This window comes from Fringilla coelebs (assembly GCF_963513975.1).
Source record: "Fringilla coelebs genome assembly, chromosome: 10".
NCBI classification, from domain to species: domain Eukaryota; kingdom Metazoa; phylum Chordata; class Aves; order Passeriformes; family Fringillidae; genus Fringilla; species Fringilla coelebs.
Genome location: NC_140036.1, coordinates 11,511,001 through 11,527,414, shown reverse-complemented (window position 1 = coordinate 11,527,414; position 16,414 = coordinate 11,511,001). Strand labels below are relative to the sequence as shown.

At 42.2% G+C, this 16,414-nt stretch overlaps 1 protein-coding gene across 1 annotated transcript; it reads right to left on the bottom strand.

Annotated features, from left to right (window-relative positions):
• Positions 1 to 696: 696 nt before the first annotated feature.
• Positions 697 to 15,997, bottom strand: DIPK2A (divergent protein kinase domain 2A; the record flags this gene model as incomplete). Its single annotated transcript, XM_084212413.1, has 3 exons — positions 697 to 1,069; positions 3,530 to 3,833; positions 15,344 to 15,997. 3 exons carry the CDS (start codon positions 15,995 to 15,997, stop codon positions 738 to 740), a joined length of 1,290 nt encoding a protein of 429 aa, XP_084068539.1. The 3' UTR covers positions 697 to 737.
• Positions 15,998 to 16,414: the final 417 nt, after the last annotated feature.

The window sequence follows — 16,414 nt, the reverse complement described above, 5'->3', positions numbered from 1 at the left end:
ATATACTGGCATGAAGGGTAAGTTTTGTACAATAGTTACATTAAGTGATATTTCCAATGGCAGAACCACAGAAGACATTAAATTAATGTTAGTTCAAGTGAGATTTGAGCTTATGATGATCTTAAAAAAACAAACCACAATGTCTAAGCATAGTAAAATACAGTGTAAAACCCCCTAAAATCAGACAGTAAACTCAGGAATTCTGCACTCACAGTAGGAATGTTCTGCACAGCATTAACATGAAAGCCTGTTCAGTTTGAAACAATGCAGACAGCTAGGTTTACCTGGATGTAAATGCCACTTCAAGGTGTTTAAATAAACACAAAAATGAGACAATGATGTCAGGAAAAAGGCCTTTAAAACAGGCCACCAGTCTAACTTGACTTTCCAAGTAAGAACATCAGTTTCACAAAACTGTGACACTAATGCAGTTTTAGGTAAAGTACCCTTTGACACACAAGCTGTCAATTAAGCTATCACAGTCTTTTGTGACCTACTCCCTTTTAAACAGTTAGGGAGGACAGTCAATAGTAGCTCAAGTTTTAATTCAGTAAGTACCTTGTTTGTTTGCAAAGGAACATTATAACACCATAAAATTCTATTTTTACAGTATTTAGAAAACTGATAAACTAGGGTTTTTTATTCTCTCTTTTTAACAGAGGAGTCCAAAACTTTCGTTTTCTACGTGTCTTTGCAATAGTGTTTTAGGCAGCGTTGCCGAAGAACTTCACCGAGGACTACCTCACGTTGTTACTGAGCTGTGCAAGGTATTCCCGCAGCTCCTTGGCAGCCTGGAATCGGCCGTATCTCTTCTTTGGGTTGGCACACTCATCCAGCAGGGCCTCCAGGCGCCCCTCTTTGGCAATCTCAGCTGGGGGGTGGTGCAGGAGCCCCCCCGAGGTGCCCCGCCACGTGGCATGTCTGGACAAAAGGTTCTGACAAATGGCATAATAGTTGTGGTCCACAGTGACCCGAGCACAAAGGATCTCCTTAGAGAAGGACAGACAAGCTTCTTTATCACAGTCGTCAAACTTGCTCTCGTACCACACGTCCCAGTTCTCAGGTTTATCTGTGGAATGCAAGGAGACAGGAAAACCAGTGAGGGAGGGGAGCAAAGAGCATATGTGTGTCTGAATACAATCAGAAGCTCAATGCACAGCAAACTGGTAATATTTAAACTAAAAACCAGTTCTGTTTAGATAAACTCAGAAATGTTGGAGCCTAAGACTGCATCTGACAGTCTGATACATCCTTCTGCTGAAATGGTCCTGGCAAAACAAAACATAAGGGAAAGAAAGAAAGAGGGCAAAATAGATAGCAAAGAGAGGGCAGGAAAAAAAGCAGCACAATAAACAAATGAAATCTACATTCACACATACCCAGGGGAAAAAATGTAGCATGAGCAAGTACAAGAGAACAATCCAGAGCCAAAGCTCAGAGAAAAACAAGCAACATGATTTATTTTAGCAACATAGATGTGGGTTCTCCAGTTGCCCTGGAAACTACTGCTAGCAAGTGGTCTACCAAAGATTAAAACAACATTGCAAAGTAATTGCTATAAACTTCTGAAACTTTATCTTCCATCTTACTTTCGACACAGCAGTAACCAGAAAGAATACAAAAAAGCAGATACATTACTTATAATCTTTGAAAAAAGTAAAATCCACAAGGCAAATGGCATTTATGCACATGTACAAACCTTTCCCCTTCTCACAGCTTTAACTTAAAACCTGATTTACGTAAAATACCTCATGCAGTAATAATACTGAAAAGGTTACTAAGTGTGAGCTCTCCTGAGTTCTTACTACTTTTTGTTAGAAAACTTTCATTTTAAGTTTCCAGACTACTGCCAGCTTTGAGAAGATGTCCTTATCATGGAGTCCCAGAGTTTTGCAGATGTCTCTTAGCAGTGTGAGGTACAAAGAAAAATTAATCTGTGCTTGGCAGTCTCTGAGCTGACTACTGGTCTTCTCATTCACAGCACACTGAGAGATGGTTTAGGAAAAGAAAGAGTACTGAAGGATGACAGCTAAAACTATAAAAACATGATGTAAGATCTGCAGAATTAACAGCAAAGTCAATGTGGAAAAAAAAGCCAGCAAAGGATAATGGGAAAAAAAAAGCTTCAGCAAACTCAAATATGACATCCCACACAGAATACAATTAGGTGTTAATGTACAGTGCAACTGAAATATCTGAACAGGCACATTGATCACTCTGGACAGACCCTGTCTCAGGGAGCCTTCCCAAAGATCCATGAAAACAGTAGTAAATGTCAACCACAACACTTTATACAAAGACTAAGAATTTTTTCATGTCCTCTTTCGTTGTTTGTGTTCTTGATTGTTAGATCACAAATCACACCACAAGCCTGGCTGGGACAACAGATGTGACACCTGCAGCATTCAGGTTCTGCAAGGAGCTACTCACTCCTATTCCACATGCATAGCAACATTTTCAGAGCTCATCTGGACATCCTTCTGCCTGAGCAATTCAGACAGGCTACAAAAATGAAAGTCTACAGTAATATTATTTTAAGAGGGAGGGAGAGGAACAGAAAGAAAGGAAAGGGTTCTACAGTAAATGTACTGGATATTCAATATATTAAAAGGTTTCCTTGGTAGGCTCACACAGTGTTAATCTAAGCTGCTTAAGAGCACATAATAAATCTAATAAAAAAACCCAACCAAACAACCCCAAAACAACACTTCCTTGCAGAAAAGTGTGTGGATAGAAAAACCTAGTCTAAAAGTTAATTCCACAGCACAACATATGAAGCCTATTTGCAAAGCTTAAAATAATCCATTCACCCAAAGCAAACTGGAATAACTTGGCCTGTTGCCATGAATTTCTGCAGAATCCAGAGTTTCATGTTCAATGTCTCCAGCCTTAGGTCTGTAAGTTTTCCTTATAAGCTCAAAAAGAATATAAACCTATGTGATGCCACTTTGCCAAACACCTCTCCTGCAGCCACTGCTTTGAGCTTTTACAGGTGACAGAAAGAAAATTGATTTGGAAAGAGCACTTGAATCACCCATTCCTTTGGTTCCATTATTAGAGAAAACCAACAGGAAGCAAAGTCAGGCTATGGGACTGAGGCAAAGCAGGCACTAATGCTGTTTGTAATTCACAGAGAGTAGAGCTCCAAGGCTTCCATTGTGACACAGGTGCTTGGAAAAGACAAAAAAAGCCTCTCTCTTAGCTAAGGTGGACAAGACAGGCAGGCTGCTTATCTGTCTATCTGTCCATCCATCCATACTCAGCACCAACACCCTCTCTTCCCACCCCTACCCCTTCCTTTATGCACATTTATAGTACTTAGAAGTGTCCAGGTATGCTCAACAGCTCATGAAATTGACAAATTGGTCAAGCTAATTAGTAGTCTAATGGCAGAAGAAAGCTCATTCATTTGTTAATTAGCAGTCTAGTTGTAAAGCAAACAAAATATGCATTTAGCAACACTCATACTTTAAATATTGCAGAGAAAGAAGAGACACACGGGGTGAGGGGAGTGAAAGAAGACACTTACTCTGTCTGATCAACCTTTTGTCTGCCACCAGAACGTTTTCTGCATCTACAATGATAACTTTCCCATCTCTTGGTCCCACTGCAAAGTTGTCAAAACTGACATCAAGGAGGTAGAGTGCAAATTCAAAGTCATTATTTGTCAGCTGCTCAGCTATTTCCATTAACTGCCAGGCCAGATCCACTCGTTTCTCCCACGGTGCATTGAAGTAACTCCACAGCTCTTCTCCCACGTAGTTGACAGCCACCATCCTTCCACATGCTCCCAAGTACTTTGCAAATGGCCAACCCTCATCAGATGGAAAGCTCTGTATATAAAACAATTAAAATTTAAAATTAATACAAAACAACTTAGATTTTAAAAGGCTTTTTAAAAAACTTAGGTGAGAAAGGTGCACATATCCATCAACACGATAATCCATATGTTTCTAAGTTTTGAAGGGAAAGGAAAAACAATACAAAATGTATTTCTGTGATGAAGAGGCCTTGCTGAACCAACACAGGGAAAAGGTTGGATGACCTGAAACAATACAGAGCCCATATCTAGCTTTCCATCTGTACATACACACCATACACACTCACATATTTACACAGACAATTTCACCAACCATCTTCTTCTCTTGGTGTTTTATACACATCTGTTGTAGTAATGCAAGTATATTTCCCATCACAATATATTTACCTTTGATCTTTTAATTAAAACCAGTTCCTTTAACAACCTAAAGAAAAAAAACTCTACAAAGTGGCACCTCCTCCTCTCCACCACCACCCCATCCATTTTCCCAGTGGATGGGATTCCTTTGAGGTTTCTTAATTTTCTAGTATACCTTAAGAGTCTATCTCTTGATTAACTGCTGCATATATACTGTGTGTTTATTACACACAGCCACATAACATTTTTATCAACAATAAAATCTGTCTCCAGCAATACCTTTCTTGGAATTTAACATAAGAGACTGAATAGAAATAACACACTACAAGAAATTACAAAAAAAGCCACAACACACCAGCATGGTTTTCCTAATTCTGTTGTGCTGAATGTGCTCTGGGACTTCAATGTGAACAGACAAGCACTTCAAAGGTACCCCCCAAACTCCAGAGGAATGATGGATAGGAATGCAACAGGAAGAAACCACAAAAACACTGATTTAAGAACTCCCAAATTTAGAGAAATGAGCACTCTAAGAATATGATGTACACCACTTTTAACAGTTAGGAGATACCACCAGGTGCCCATGCTCCTTCCTCCTGCTCTGCCTTGCTATGGGTGTCACCAGACACCACCCATGATCCATTCTGCAGTAATGATGTAGCAAAGGTTTTACCACAGCCCAGGGGACCAGCAGGGTGGAATCCTCAATGGCAGAAAACATTTACTGTCACCTGGGGAAAGAGACTGGAAGGAAACACACCATATAGAACAGGTCTGAACTACAAGACCATGCAGAGAAGAGGTGCCTAACACAACCAACTCGGTATATGAAGAAATTAAAATCATAACTAATATACATAATTGACAAGGTTTGCTATTTTTATGGCAAAAGCCATGAAGCTGCTCTCTAATGTGGCAAACCTTAGAAGACAGTTTCTGGGTAAGTAACCATGTTTACCACTACAGAGAACCCCCTTTTCTGGCTGGGCAAAAGGACATCAGAGCCATATTGATAACAGAATAGGTTCAAAGTTTTTGACATGTCTGCATGTCTGAACTTCAACTATTTTTATCACATGTTCTACTCACAAAAGCAAAACAGGTTGTGATAAATCCTGAGGATAATAGGAACTAATTTGACAGGTTTGAGAGCAGTATGATATGTTCAAACTGTGAAACCACGTAACTCAGCAGAACTAAATCCCTCTCAGTAACTCAATCTACCATGCAATAGAGAAGACATTATCCAGCCTCCAGGCTTATTTGCCTGCAGGATTCAGGGCAATTAATGAAGGTCGAAGTACAGCCAAATAGCCACCAGTTCAGGTCATGTCAAGTGTCACATTCCACAGTTAAGAGAATTTTGGGATTTTTTTTTTCACTTCTTTTGTGGTTAACAAAATAACCTTCCAACAACTGAAGAGTGTGCTAATTCAGTCTTCCTTACTTATTCTGAGCAGACTATATAACAGAAACATGGTTGTGGCATCAGTAAATGCCACCAAAGAGGTATTTCATGTGCATTTATCGTGACTGTATTCAGTCCTGGCCAAAACAAAACAAGAAGCAAACAGCTGATGTCCATCAAATGAAATTATTTGTTTAACCTACATCATACAAACTGCTATTTAAATTGAGGAAAAGTTACCTCATTACATTTCCTGGTAAACACAAACTTCACTAATTTCACCAACTGTGCATGACATTTTCATAATGTTGCATTTTATCGGCACTCAATTCAATGATGCTTAAATATTTTTATTTAAATATTGCTTTGGACCACCCCACTCCATTTCTTTTCCACAGTTCTCCTTTTCTATCTTCCAATCCTGCCCTGCTTATGACTTTGCCTCCCTTTTCAAACACAAATGCAACCACAAACACTTGAACCTGGCAAGGAATGTGCTACCGTTGGAAGCACAGGTGTCCCTCCCTCCCAACCCACCAAGCACACTCATTTCAATCCCCTGCACATCATTAGGAAAGCAAGGCTGGTGCTGGGCCACTTGTGGGCTGGTGCTCCCTTGGATCAGAGCCTGATCCATACCACATCACCACCTCGTGCCAGGATGCACTGCTGAGAGGAAAAGAGAAGGTCTCCCCAGCTGGGTGCAGAAGGGGGAAGGGGCTAAGAGGACGTTTCCTTTCCAGCAGCAGCAGGGATTTATGTAATGGATTAAACTGATTTTCCAAGTACAGCATTAGTCACTGATCTTCCAAACACATCTATTATGCTTCCTGCACTGTGTACACTGAATTTCATTGCAGACAAGAAATTCTAGGAGCAGTCTGGTTTATTCAGAAGTGCACACTTTCGTGTTACCAGTAGAATATCTGCATGCCATGCTGTAACAGATATATTTATAACTCTGTGGCAATAAAAACATCTTTTGACAACAGGAGTGCGGGAATCTTGCCAAGGTCTGCACATGTGCAAACAACATCTCTGCTTTGGCTCCCTTCCAACTGGCATGTAACAGCCACATCTACACTTCATTACCCAAGTCAGTAGCGGAAGAAGGGGATAAAAATATGTACAAGTGCCTCATTCAGTAGTTTCTATATTCACTTGGTGAATTTGACAAGAATATTAATTGAAGTGCAGATCTCTTGTCTTTGCAAGCAGCAGTTTGTAACTTTTTGTACTATTCTATTTTGAAAGCTGTTTTCTAAGAGGAAACTGAAGCTAACTTGACAAGGATTTTTTGGTTCATGTATTAAAATTTTGAAAGCCAGTAAAAAAATGAAAACAAACTTATATGATTAATGAACATGAATTCCATGAAAAAGTTGCATTTAGAAGCAAAAAGCTCCTTACATCACTGTCAAAAATCTTATTTCTGGGGAATAATACGTAACTTTATTTATGCTTTACTTTAGTGGTCTGCATATTTAATTAGATAATTTTGTACTTGAATATGCTATTTTCAGACTTAAAAACCTGCATTTGACAACCAAATCAGAAACTAAGCTCTTGTTCAAATCCAGAAACAGCTGTTTGACAAAAGACTCTGATTCTGATGCACCCCCTCACATTTTATCTGTGAACATACACACAAATGCCAGAGAAACCATAGACAATTAAACTTCATGTGTTTTAAAATAAAGTAATGCATATGAAAATCTAAAAACACGTAGCTTAGTAAGATTCCCCTCATTAATATTGTTATCTTTATGTATTCAGAGAAATATGTTTATTTTCTAACAGAAAGATGGAAAACAGTAAAGATGCCAAAAACTTCTGCTACCGCCATTCCCAGTGACACACCCCCAAAACATATTTTGCTTGCTCTAATTAGTATAGCTCCAAGATATCTCTCTAATGAAGGCTTAGAAACCTAAACAAACTCTGTCAAAGGGACAATGGACATGCTGTTCCTGAAAGAATACTACTGCATTTATACCCTTAAAATATACACTGTAGTCTCAGAGTAAATATTAAGAATTAACAGAGCGAATTTATCACTTCACTGAAGCACAAAACACACTATCAGTGCATTTGTCTTCCTCACTTCCATCTGTCTAAATCTGAGATTATACACAAATGTGCCAGTGCTTTTTGTCAGGGCTGTGAATTAGATCAGGCAGTGAAGACTCACCAGCTTGCAGCTGATAAGGCCTATTGTATTCTGCAGTAACACAAATCCCCCTTGAATTAAACACTTAAAAGAATATTAGCTTATCATAATGAAGCATATAATTCATCCTCATAATCAAGACCAAAAAGCCAAACTTTTTGGTTTGTTTAAATAACAACTGACATTTCTGTTGTTAAAAAATGTGCTTTTCATTTTCAAAACTATTCCAGAAGATGCTCTATTTGTCACCTCCAGTGTTTGCATAAAGTGAGTTCCAGTTCAGAAAAAACACCTCGGACAAAACCTGCCCAAACAAAGAGCTGCATCTTTTATGTGAAGAAATCTTAAAAAACATAGACAGAGCGGGGACTTGTCTCCAAGGACCTTGAGGAACTCCATGACAAAATGACCCGCTCCGTGACACCTTCACTGAATCTTCCTGCTGAACTGCAGGCACCAACAGGCAGGGCAAGGAGAATTCAAATAACACACTCTTCCTCAAAAGGAAAATGAGTTCTCTCGCAGAGAACTGCTGATTCCACAGTGTAAACAAAAGCAGCGCTTGCATTAATCACCAAGGCAAATGAGCAAAGCTCTGGAACCATGAAGAGCTGGAGAGCAGATTTTACCATGATGTTTTTTGGATCAAAGGAGTTACAAAGCACAGTCGAAACACAGATGCCTCCTTTTGTCAGGAGCTGATCTGCATTCTGGAAGATATGTATTCAAATGTTTTTTTGACTGCTAGTGAGTACCATGGAAGCCATGTAATTCCAGCTACACGCCACAGCATTTGATATTTACCCAGAACCCCCACAGGAGGTATACACATATAGCCTATGACACAGCCTGAACAGTGCACACAGCCTATATGTGTATATTTCATTTAATTGAGTGCTGCAGATATGGTGCTCCCACTGAAACCATGTTTTTTTAATTTATTTGACTCTTCTTCAAGTTTGACTACATTTCAACCAGTTACTATATACAGTTCATGCCAACAAGAGGTTCACACCAGGCTTGACACACTATAGGACAAAAAATTGCACAAAATTCTAAATACTCAGTTGTTAAGATGAACACTTCAACTGTAAAAGTTGCATTTCACAACATCAGCAGAGATATGCCTCTTTTCCAAAGAAATTAATGAACAATGATTAAACTTGAGAGCCATAATAAAGCAAATTTAATATCATTATTGGTTGTCACCTGTTCAAATTGGTTTGTAGTTCACAGAACTTTTTTTCAGATTAAATTTGCAACAGATGCAAATAATCACTGTGTATTTACTTCTCATCAGTAATGAGCCTGGAATATGTCACTATCAAGGAGTCCTAGCAGAGATGGCCCTATTTTTAAAGTTACTTTGCAAAATTGGAGTCTAAAACAAAGCTTCAATTATTTAATTCAGAGAAGTAAAACAACTCCCCCTATATATCTGACATACCAGAACAACATTGGTATTGCAAGGTTTCTAATGTGGGGTAACAAACTTTCTTCTGCTACTAAAAACTGCAAGAGTGAGAATTTCTCAAGAAAATTTCTATTTAAGTCTATATAGTGACTTCCCAGCAGCCTTTAAATTCAGACAGCCATTCATCATAATATACACCCCACAATAACTTCAAGAATTTCTAGACAATTTTAAAATATCCCTTATAATTCACCCTACATGCTTTCTACTCTAGGGAACTTTCACTATGAAAGAAGGATGAAAATAGTTTTGATAACTTAGGGAACATAATTAAATATGACAGTTAACATGACAAGTACAAGCCAGTTCTGGTCTAATATGTACAGTCATATGTCACTGTAAAAAAATGATTCTTCAGTTTTCAATAGAACCACATGAGAAGAATATTCTTGTAACATGAGGCCACTAAGTTTTAATTCAACAAAGAACCAATTTTTCGTTCCTTTTAGAAAGGTTCACAATGGAAATTCAGTCTATTAAAATCCTAGCATCTGTAGGAGCCAGGACTTAAATAATACAAGTCCAGCCAAGGACATGTCATAGTGCAGATACCACCTTATATCCACTGCTTGGTTTATGGCATCAGAATTATGGAACAGAAACACCAAATTCAGCAATGAAGATATTTTAAAAGGTACCAAGTATTAAAACTGACTTGCCATTCTACATTCTACCAATTTATTTAGAATAGAACTACAGAAAGTAACTTATGATTAGAAGAGTGTGTATGGAAAAAAATAGGAAAGAGGAATTTGCCCAATTACTTATGTATGGATCAGCAAAAAGATTCTGTGGAACATTTGGCTAAATTGCTACTTTGAGTGAATTCTGTGCAAGAAATTTTTTCAAATTGATCAGTTAAAATTTTAATATATGTTTACCAGATGTCAACTATTGCTCTTCCTGTAACAAAACCAAACAGAAAGCCCAACAATGACATGTAGAGATACCAGAAGAATTTTAGGTTATGTGGTAACAGACTGTTCATGCAGAGTAATTATACCAGGAATAGAGATACAGCTGTTGGGTTTGTTTTGTTTTGCTTTTTCCCCACAAGGAATAAGAATGATCAGAAGTTGTGAGAAAAATGAAGTCATTAAGCTTAAGCATTTAGAAAGCTAAAACCATATCTGAGGGAGGGGCAATGATTTCCACAGTCCATTAAAAATACAGAAATACCACTTTTTGGCACACAGAGACTGCCATTTCTCTTAGAGAAATAAAAGTCCTTGAGACTTGTAATTTACATACAAGACACAAATGTTCACCATCATTCTTTGAAGAATGTTCATTTAAAGAGGTTGTTAAAAGCTACGGCTTGAGATAAAGTTGCATTAATGCACTCCGGATTTAATTGATAGACACCTTCTACAGTTTGAAAAGAATTTCATTACATGCAAGCATTTTATTATAATTGCACAGTATATGTGCAAATTCTGAGTTTACTTTGTGTGCCCATCTAATTTCTTCTACAGCAGCTGGTGTGGGTCTGTGTTTTGGATTTGTGCTGCAAGTGGCATTGGTACCTCAGGGATGTTTCAGTTATTGCTGAGCAGGGATTACACAGAGCCAAGGCGTTTTCTGCTCCACACCCCAGCAGCCAGGGGAATGGGGGAGCACAAGAAGCTGGGAGGGGACACAGCCAGGACAGCTGACCCTAGCTGACCCAAGGGACATTCCATTCCATGTGGCATCATGACCAGCACGTGAGGCTGGGGGAAGGAGAAGAAAGGAGGGGGACACACATGCAGAGGGACAGCATTTGTCTTCCCAAGTCACCATTACATGTGATGGAACCCTGCAATAGCTGAGCACCTGCCTGCCCATGGGGATTGCTGAATGAATCCCTTGTTCAGCTTTGTTCTCCTTACTGAACTGTCTTGGTCACAACCCACAACTTTTCTCACTTCTACTCTCCCCCATCCCAGTGCGAGGGGAGGGAGCTGTGTGGGGCTGAGTTCCCAGCTGGGGTTAAACCACAACAATGAAAACAAAGTAAAGGCAACTGACATTTCCATATGGCATCTGGCAATACTGTAAACCAACAGCACAGCCAACACAAAGGCAAGACTGAAGACTGCAAGACCAGCTCTAGATGCCCTTTTGCCAAAAAAACCTTTAAAATCCTGTATTTCAATTTTGTCAGTACAGATGTAAACTGTCTTTTCAGGTAAGCATAAGATCTTAGGAAAATATAACCACCTTACTGAAAAACAACTTTCTTATCAAGAAACAACTTCTTATTTCAGCAGTTGAGTCCCACTGCACTTTCCCTAACTCCAAGAACAAGAATTTGGGGCACTGTTGTTTTTTTGTGTTGAAGCAGAGAACGTAACACCTCGCCACTGGTGGAAGGTGTGAATCCCAGCATGGCTGCACACCAGGGCTCCCAGCACAGCCACCGTGGCACCACAGCAGCAGCTCAGGAACTGTCATCCAAACTGGCAGGACACTGCCACAGCACCTCCAAAGGGGAAACCTGGAGGCTGACAGGGATCAGTGCAGGAGCTCTATGAAAAATGAGCTAGCACACCTTTCAGGTCTATGAACAGTAAGTTTATGTTCCAACTTGCGAGTGAAGATAAAAATTACCCAAGTTACTTGCAAGCATTTGATGCACACCATCATCATATTCAGTTAGAAATAGGATGTTATGCATAGATCCTATCCTCCAGGTGACTGCCATTTAAAACACTGTTTTTCATTGAATTACTTGAAACAGCAGCAAGTTTTGTTGTTGCTTCTGTCCAAATAAGCTGTTCATGCCTGTATGAAACACTGGTTTAGATGCAGCATTTTGATTACAAATCTGACCTTATTTTACTAAAAAGTATTCATCTTCATCTTTATTGCAGAAAACTATTAAGAGGGGGAGATAAAAAAAACCCAAAACCTATCAGAAATTAAATCTTTAGCATAGAAGTTCTTTGGTTCAAATGGAAATTCAGATGAAAATTATGAGAGGATTTAATTAGTGAGCAGTCTAGCAAGATTCTACAGAAGAAAAATTAGTATTTTAATATCAAAAAAAATATGGAAAGTGTACTTGAACAATACTGCAGCTGTCATTCCATTTGCTTAACAAAATAAAATGGCAAAAGGGGCTGAATTCTTCCCTGAGTACACCTACACAATAAGTAAATGCAAACAAAGAAGGCTAACAAGAAAATAAAAAAAAAATACAAGTAGCAAGTTAGGATTGCAACATGTAATCTGTACTAAATGTGCAGTATTACACTTTTGATACAAATCCCTGAACAGTAATATCATGCTACAGGTTAAAGCCCCACCGGAAAAATTCCCACAGCAGAAGCTGTAAATCAGTTGTGATGATGCAGTTCACGAGCAACACCCCTTCAGGAATAATCCATACTCCCCACAGGCTTCAAGCTAAAATCCCAGTCTCTGATGAAAAACCTCACAATCCACAAATTGCTGGCTCTTGTAGACAACTACAATGAATTTTCTATTTTAAATGAAAGACCAAACTTTGAATTCCTACTAAATTGCCTGTTTACATTTGTCTGTAACAACAGCAACACAGAACTTACATGGACCGTACACCAAGAGTTTAGACATCATCTCCACTGTTATGAACAACAGTGCTCAGCCACTGTGGTGTTCCATGAAAGGCCCGAGGCAAAAACAAGCAGTATTTTCCCTTGTGCCCTCTTGGTGACAGACAGCATGAGTTAAATGCATCAATTTATTGATTGCTTTACTTTAAATTAAAATCTGATTCTTCATACAACATCATGAAGGTTTCTTTTCTTGGAAGCAGGTGATTTTCAAAACAAGCCTACAAGTTTCAGTCCAACAGCACTACTTGCCCTCATCAGTGCTGCAGAAACTACACCATAAAACATCTTACAAATGTTATGTACAAACACAAACCTTCTCAGTAGTCAATTATCAATTCTAGAAAGTAACCACATCTCAGAGTGTCTGGCATGTTGCTGTTGCAAGAACTGCAGAACACAGAATTACCCATCCCATAAATGTTTCTCAGATGGAGACTAAACCTGAAATACTATGGAATGGGAAGAGATCATACAGATTCACATACTTTACATATTTCATTCCTAATTGAGGGAAGGTCTTCAAACCTCGAGTACCCAGTACCAAATTTAATTAACACTCTTCTGGAGAAACCACTAGGAGTGTTTAGGCACACAAAGCTAACCTGAACCTCCCCAAAAACACAGTCTAAGATATGTGAGAACATCAAAATTTACAAGACTCTATGAAACACTTTTGATCTGTTAAAAGGCAACAGACTTGCTTTACTTCTCTCTGAACTGCTAAAGGCTGCCTCACTTCCCACAAATTTGACCTGCTCTGCTCTCAGCTGCACCCTTGTTAAGATAAATGTTGAGCAGAGTGCTCAAGTCCACCCAAGATTTTCTTCTCTTCAACAGATTTGCGCGACAGTCTCAGGACTCATCTACAGTTCATCAAGAAGCTGAGAGGAATCAAGGCTCCTAATCAACCCACTGCCCACCATCCATGATCCAGCCCATTCCAGTAAATGCCACAAGTGTGCCATACCCTTCGCCTGTAAAGAATTATGAAGAAACACAGCTGTTCTCTGGCCATCGAGATCTACACTCAGTATGTTGGAACCACTGTCCAAAACCAAAACAGTAAATTGTATGAAACAGAGCCAAAACAAATCACTTCTCAAAGAATTTCCAAATATACTCAGCACAGCAAAGCAGTTTTGATTTTCTTATTTAAGTGGAGTTTCCTTATTCACTGTGCTCAGGAAGAACTCTACAGCAAATTGGGAAACTTAATGTACCCTCAAGTCTACTGAGGAGCAAACTGGAAACACACTTTGAAAACAAAACTAAAGAGCTGTACATAGAGAGACTGAAGGGCAAAAGGTATACTACTGAAAAATATATTTGTAATTAAGTTCATAAATCTATTTTCTAGAAATTAGTCAGCAGGCAAACTTTCTGGAGGGTAAAGCCTGCAGCACTGCTTTTTGAGCATTTTTTGGCCTCTCACTAGAGAAACAGCAGATGTTAATAGTAATCATGAGGTAATGTTTTCAAAACATATTCGCAAATATTCTTTAATCATACATCGGATAAAGGCAAGGATAGTTCAGTAGTCAGACAAAACATTTCTGATTCCAAACCTACACGCTAAAGGCAGACTTCGGAGTTCCCTTGATAATGTTAAAAACCAAAATGCAAAGCTCCTCCCTCATCTCAACAGATATAGAATAGAAACAACAGAGTGGTGCCACAGAATAGAAGTTTCCTAAGCAATTTTCACCTAAAAATTTATACAACATAGTAAAGCACAAATTTCAGGTGTGTGCACATAACCCATCCCCCTAATTAAAGGCTACAGAATATGTAATCGTTGAAAAAAGAACACTGGCCATTTATCTGTCGGTCTATTTTCAGGCTACAAATACCTATCTCTAATTTCTACCAGCACTAACTATATTTAGTTCACATTAAGAACTGACTAATTTCACATAGCACATGAGTCAGTTTCTGACAAGGAAAGCACAACAGCATCGCAGCACAGTCTCTACGCACACCCTCCTAAACTAGACCCTAAGAAATGAATCACGGGCACGCACTGCTGCCCGGGAATGTGTGAATTGCGGGACACGCTGACACCGAACTGTGCCAAAGGCACAGGTGAGCAGAGAGCATCAGCCTCGGGCACTGACCCGCACGCTCCCGGGGGACCGCGGCTGCCGCTCGGTACAGCGGCACAGCGGGATGGGGATGGAGTTAAAATCCCGAGGAGGACGGCAAATCGGGAAAACACGCAGTCTTCGAGAGGGAGGAAGGAGGAGAGCTGATCAGGCTGAGTGAGCTAAAGAAACGCCGCCTGCCCGGAGGCAGGGACCGGGGACCCTCTGCTCAGCCCGCCCTGCCGGCACCTCCGCAGGAGAGTCAGCCACAGCACAGAGCCAGAGGCGGCCCCCGCGATCCGGCGGGATTTGGGGCCAGCTGCCCGGGAGCTCTCGGCTCCGCTCGCAGACACGGCGAGGGCAGAAAGGGCCATCGCGGCGAGGGTCCCGCCGGGACGGGCAACGCCGGGCGCACCGGCGGGTCCCGCCCGGGCACTGCCGGCCGCGCTTACCTGCAGCACCAGCGGCTCGGGGTTGAAGGCGAGGGTGATGAGCAGCTGCATGCGCTCCGAGTCCTTCAGGTTGCGCAGCAGGAAGCTGCCCGAGTCCTTGGTCTCGGCGTAGCGGCGCACCAGGCGGTCGAGCAGGCGCTGCGAGGGGCAGTGCACCAGGTCGGACCAGCCCTCCACGGCGCCGGGGGTGAGCAGCCGCACGTCGCCGTTCAGGCTGGCGAACTCGGTGGCGGGCAGCGCCTGCAGCAGGTCGCAGCGGCCCCTGCCGGTGGCGCGGCGGCAGATCTTGGTGTCGATGTCGGCGAGCTCCTGCGCCGAGCCCAGGCGCTTCAGCACGACGCGGCGGGAGCCCTCGCGGGGCTCCCCGTACCGCGCGAAGTACACGTTCTTCACGTTGAAGAAGTCCAGCAGGCGCAGGCGGCCCCAGCTCTCCAGCCGCAGCTGCCCGTTGAGGAACTTGCGGCACCAGCTGGTGCCCCAGCAGGCCGGGCACTTATTGAGCTGCAGAAAGCGCCGCTCCGACAGCTCGTTGCGCTGCAGCGAGGCCAGCAGCGAGTGCGTGTTCAGCACCAGCGCCGCCGCCAGGCTGCCCAGCACCGCCAGCTTCACGTAGCGGTACAGCCGCCCCAACTTCAGCGACACCAGCCGCAGCATCGTCCCGGGCCGCGCCGGGCCCCCCGCCCTCCGCCGAGCTCGCTGCCCGCCCCGGCCGCGCCGCGGCTCTGGCTCCAATAAACTCCCCGCCTCGCCGCCCGCCCGATAAAAGGCGGCCAAGTTACTGAGGGGCCGGCGGGGAGGGGGAGGGCAGGGGAGGGGGGGCGGCGCCTGCAGCGCGCGGGCCCGGGCGGACCCGCCCCCGGGGAGGGGCTCGGGCTCCGCCGCCGCCGCCGCTCCCGCCGCCGCCGAGCCCCCCCCGCCCCGGGGGGCTCCTCCCCCGCCCGCCGCTGGACACGCCCTTGAGGGCGGGGCCTAGCGCGAGCGCCGCCGGCCGCCAGCGGTTGGCTGCGCGTGACGCGACGCGGTCGCGTGCGGCCCCGCCCCCTCCCCGCCCCATCTCGGGGGCGGGGCCTC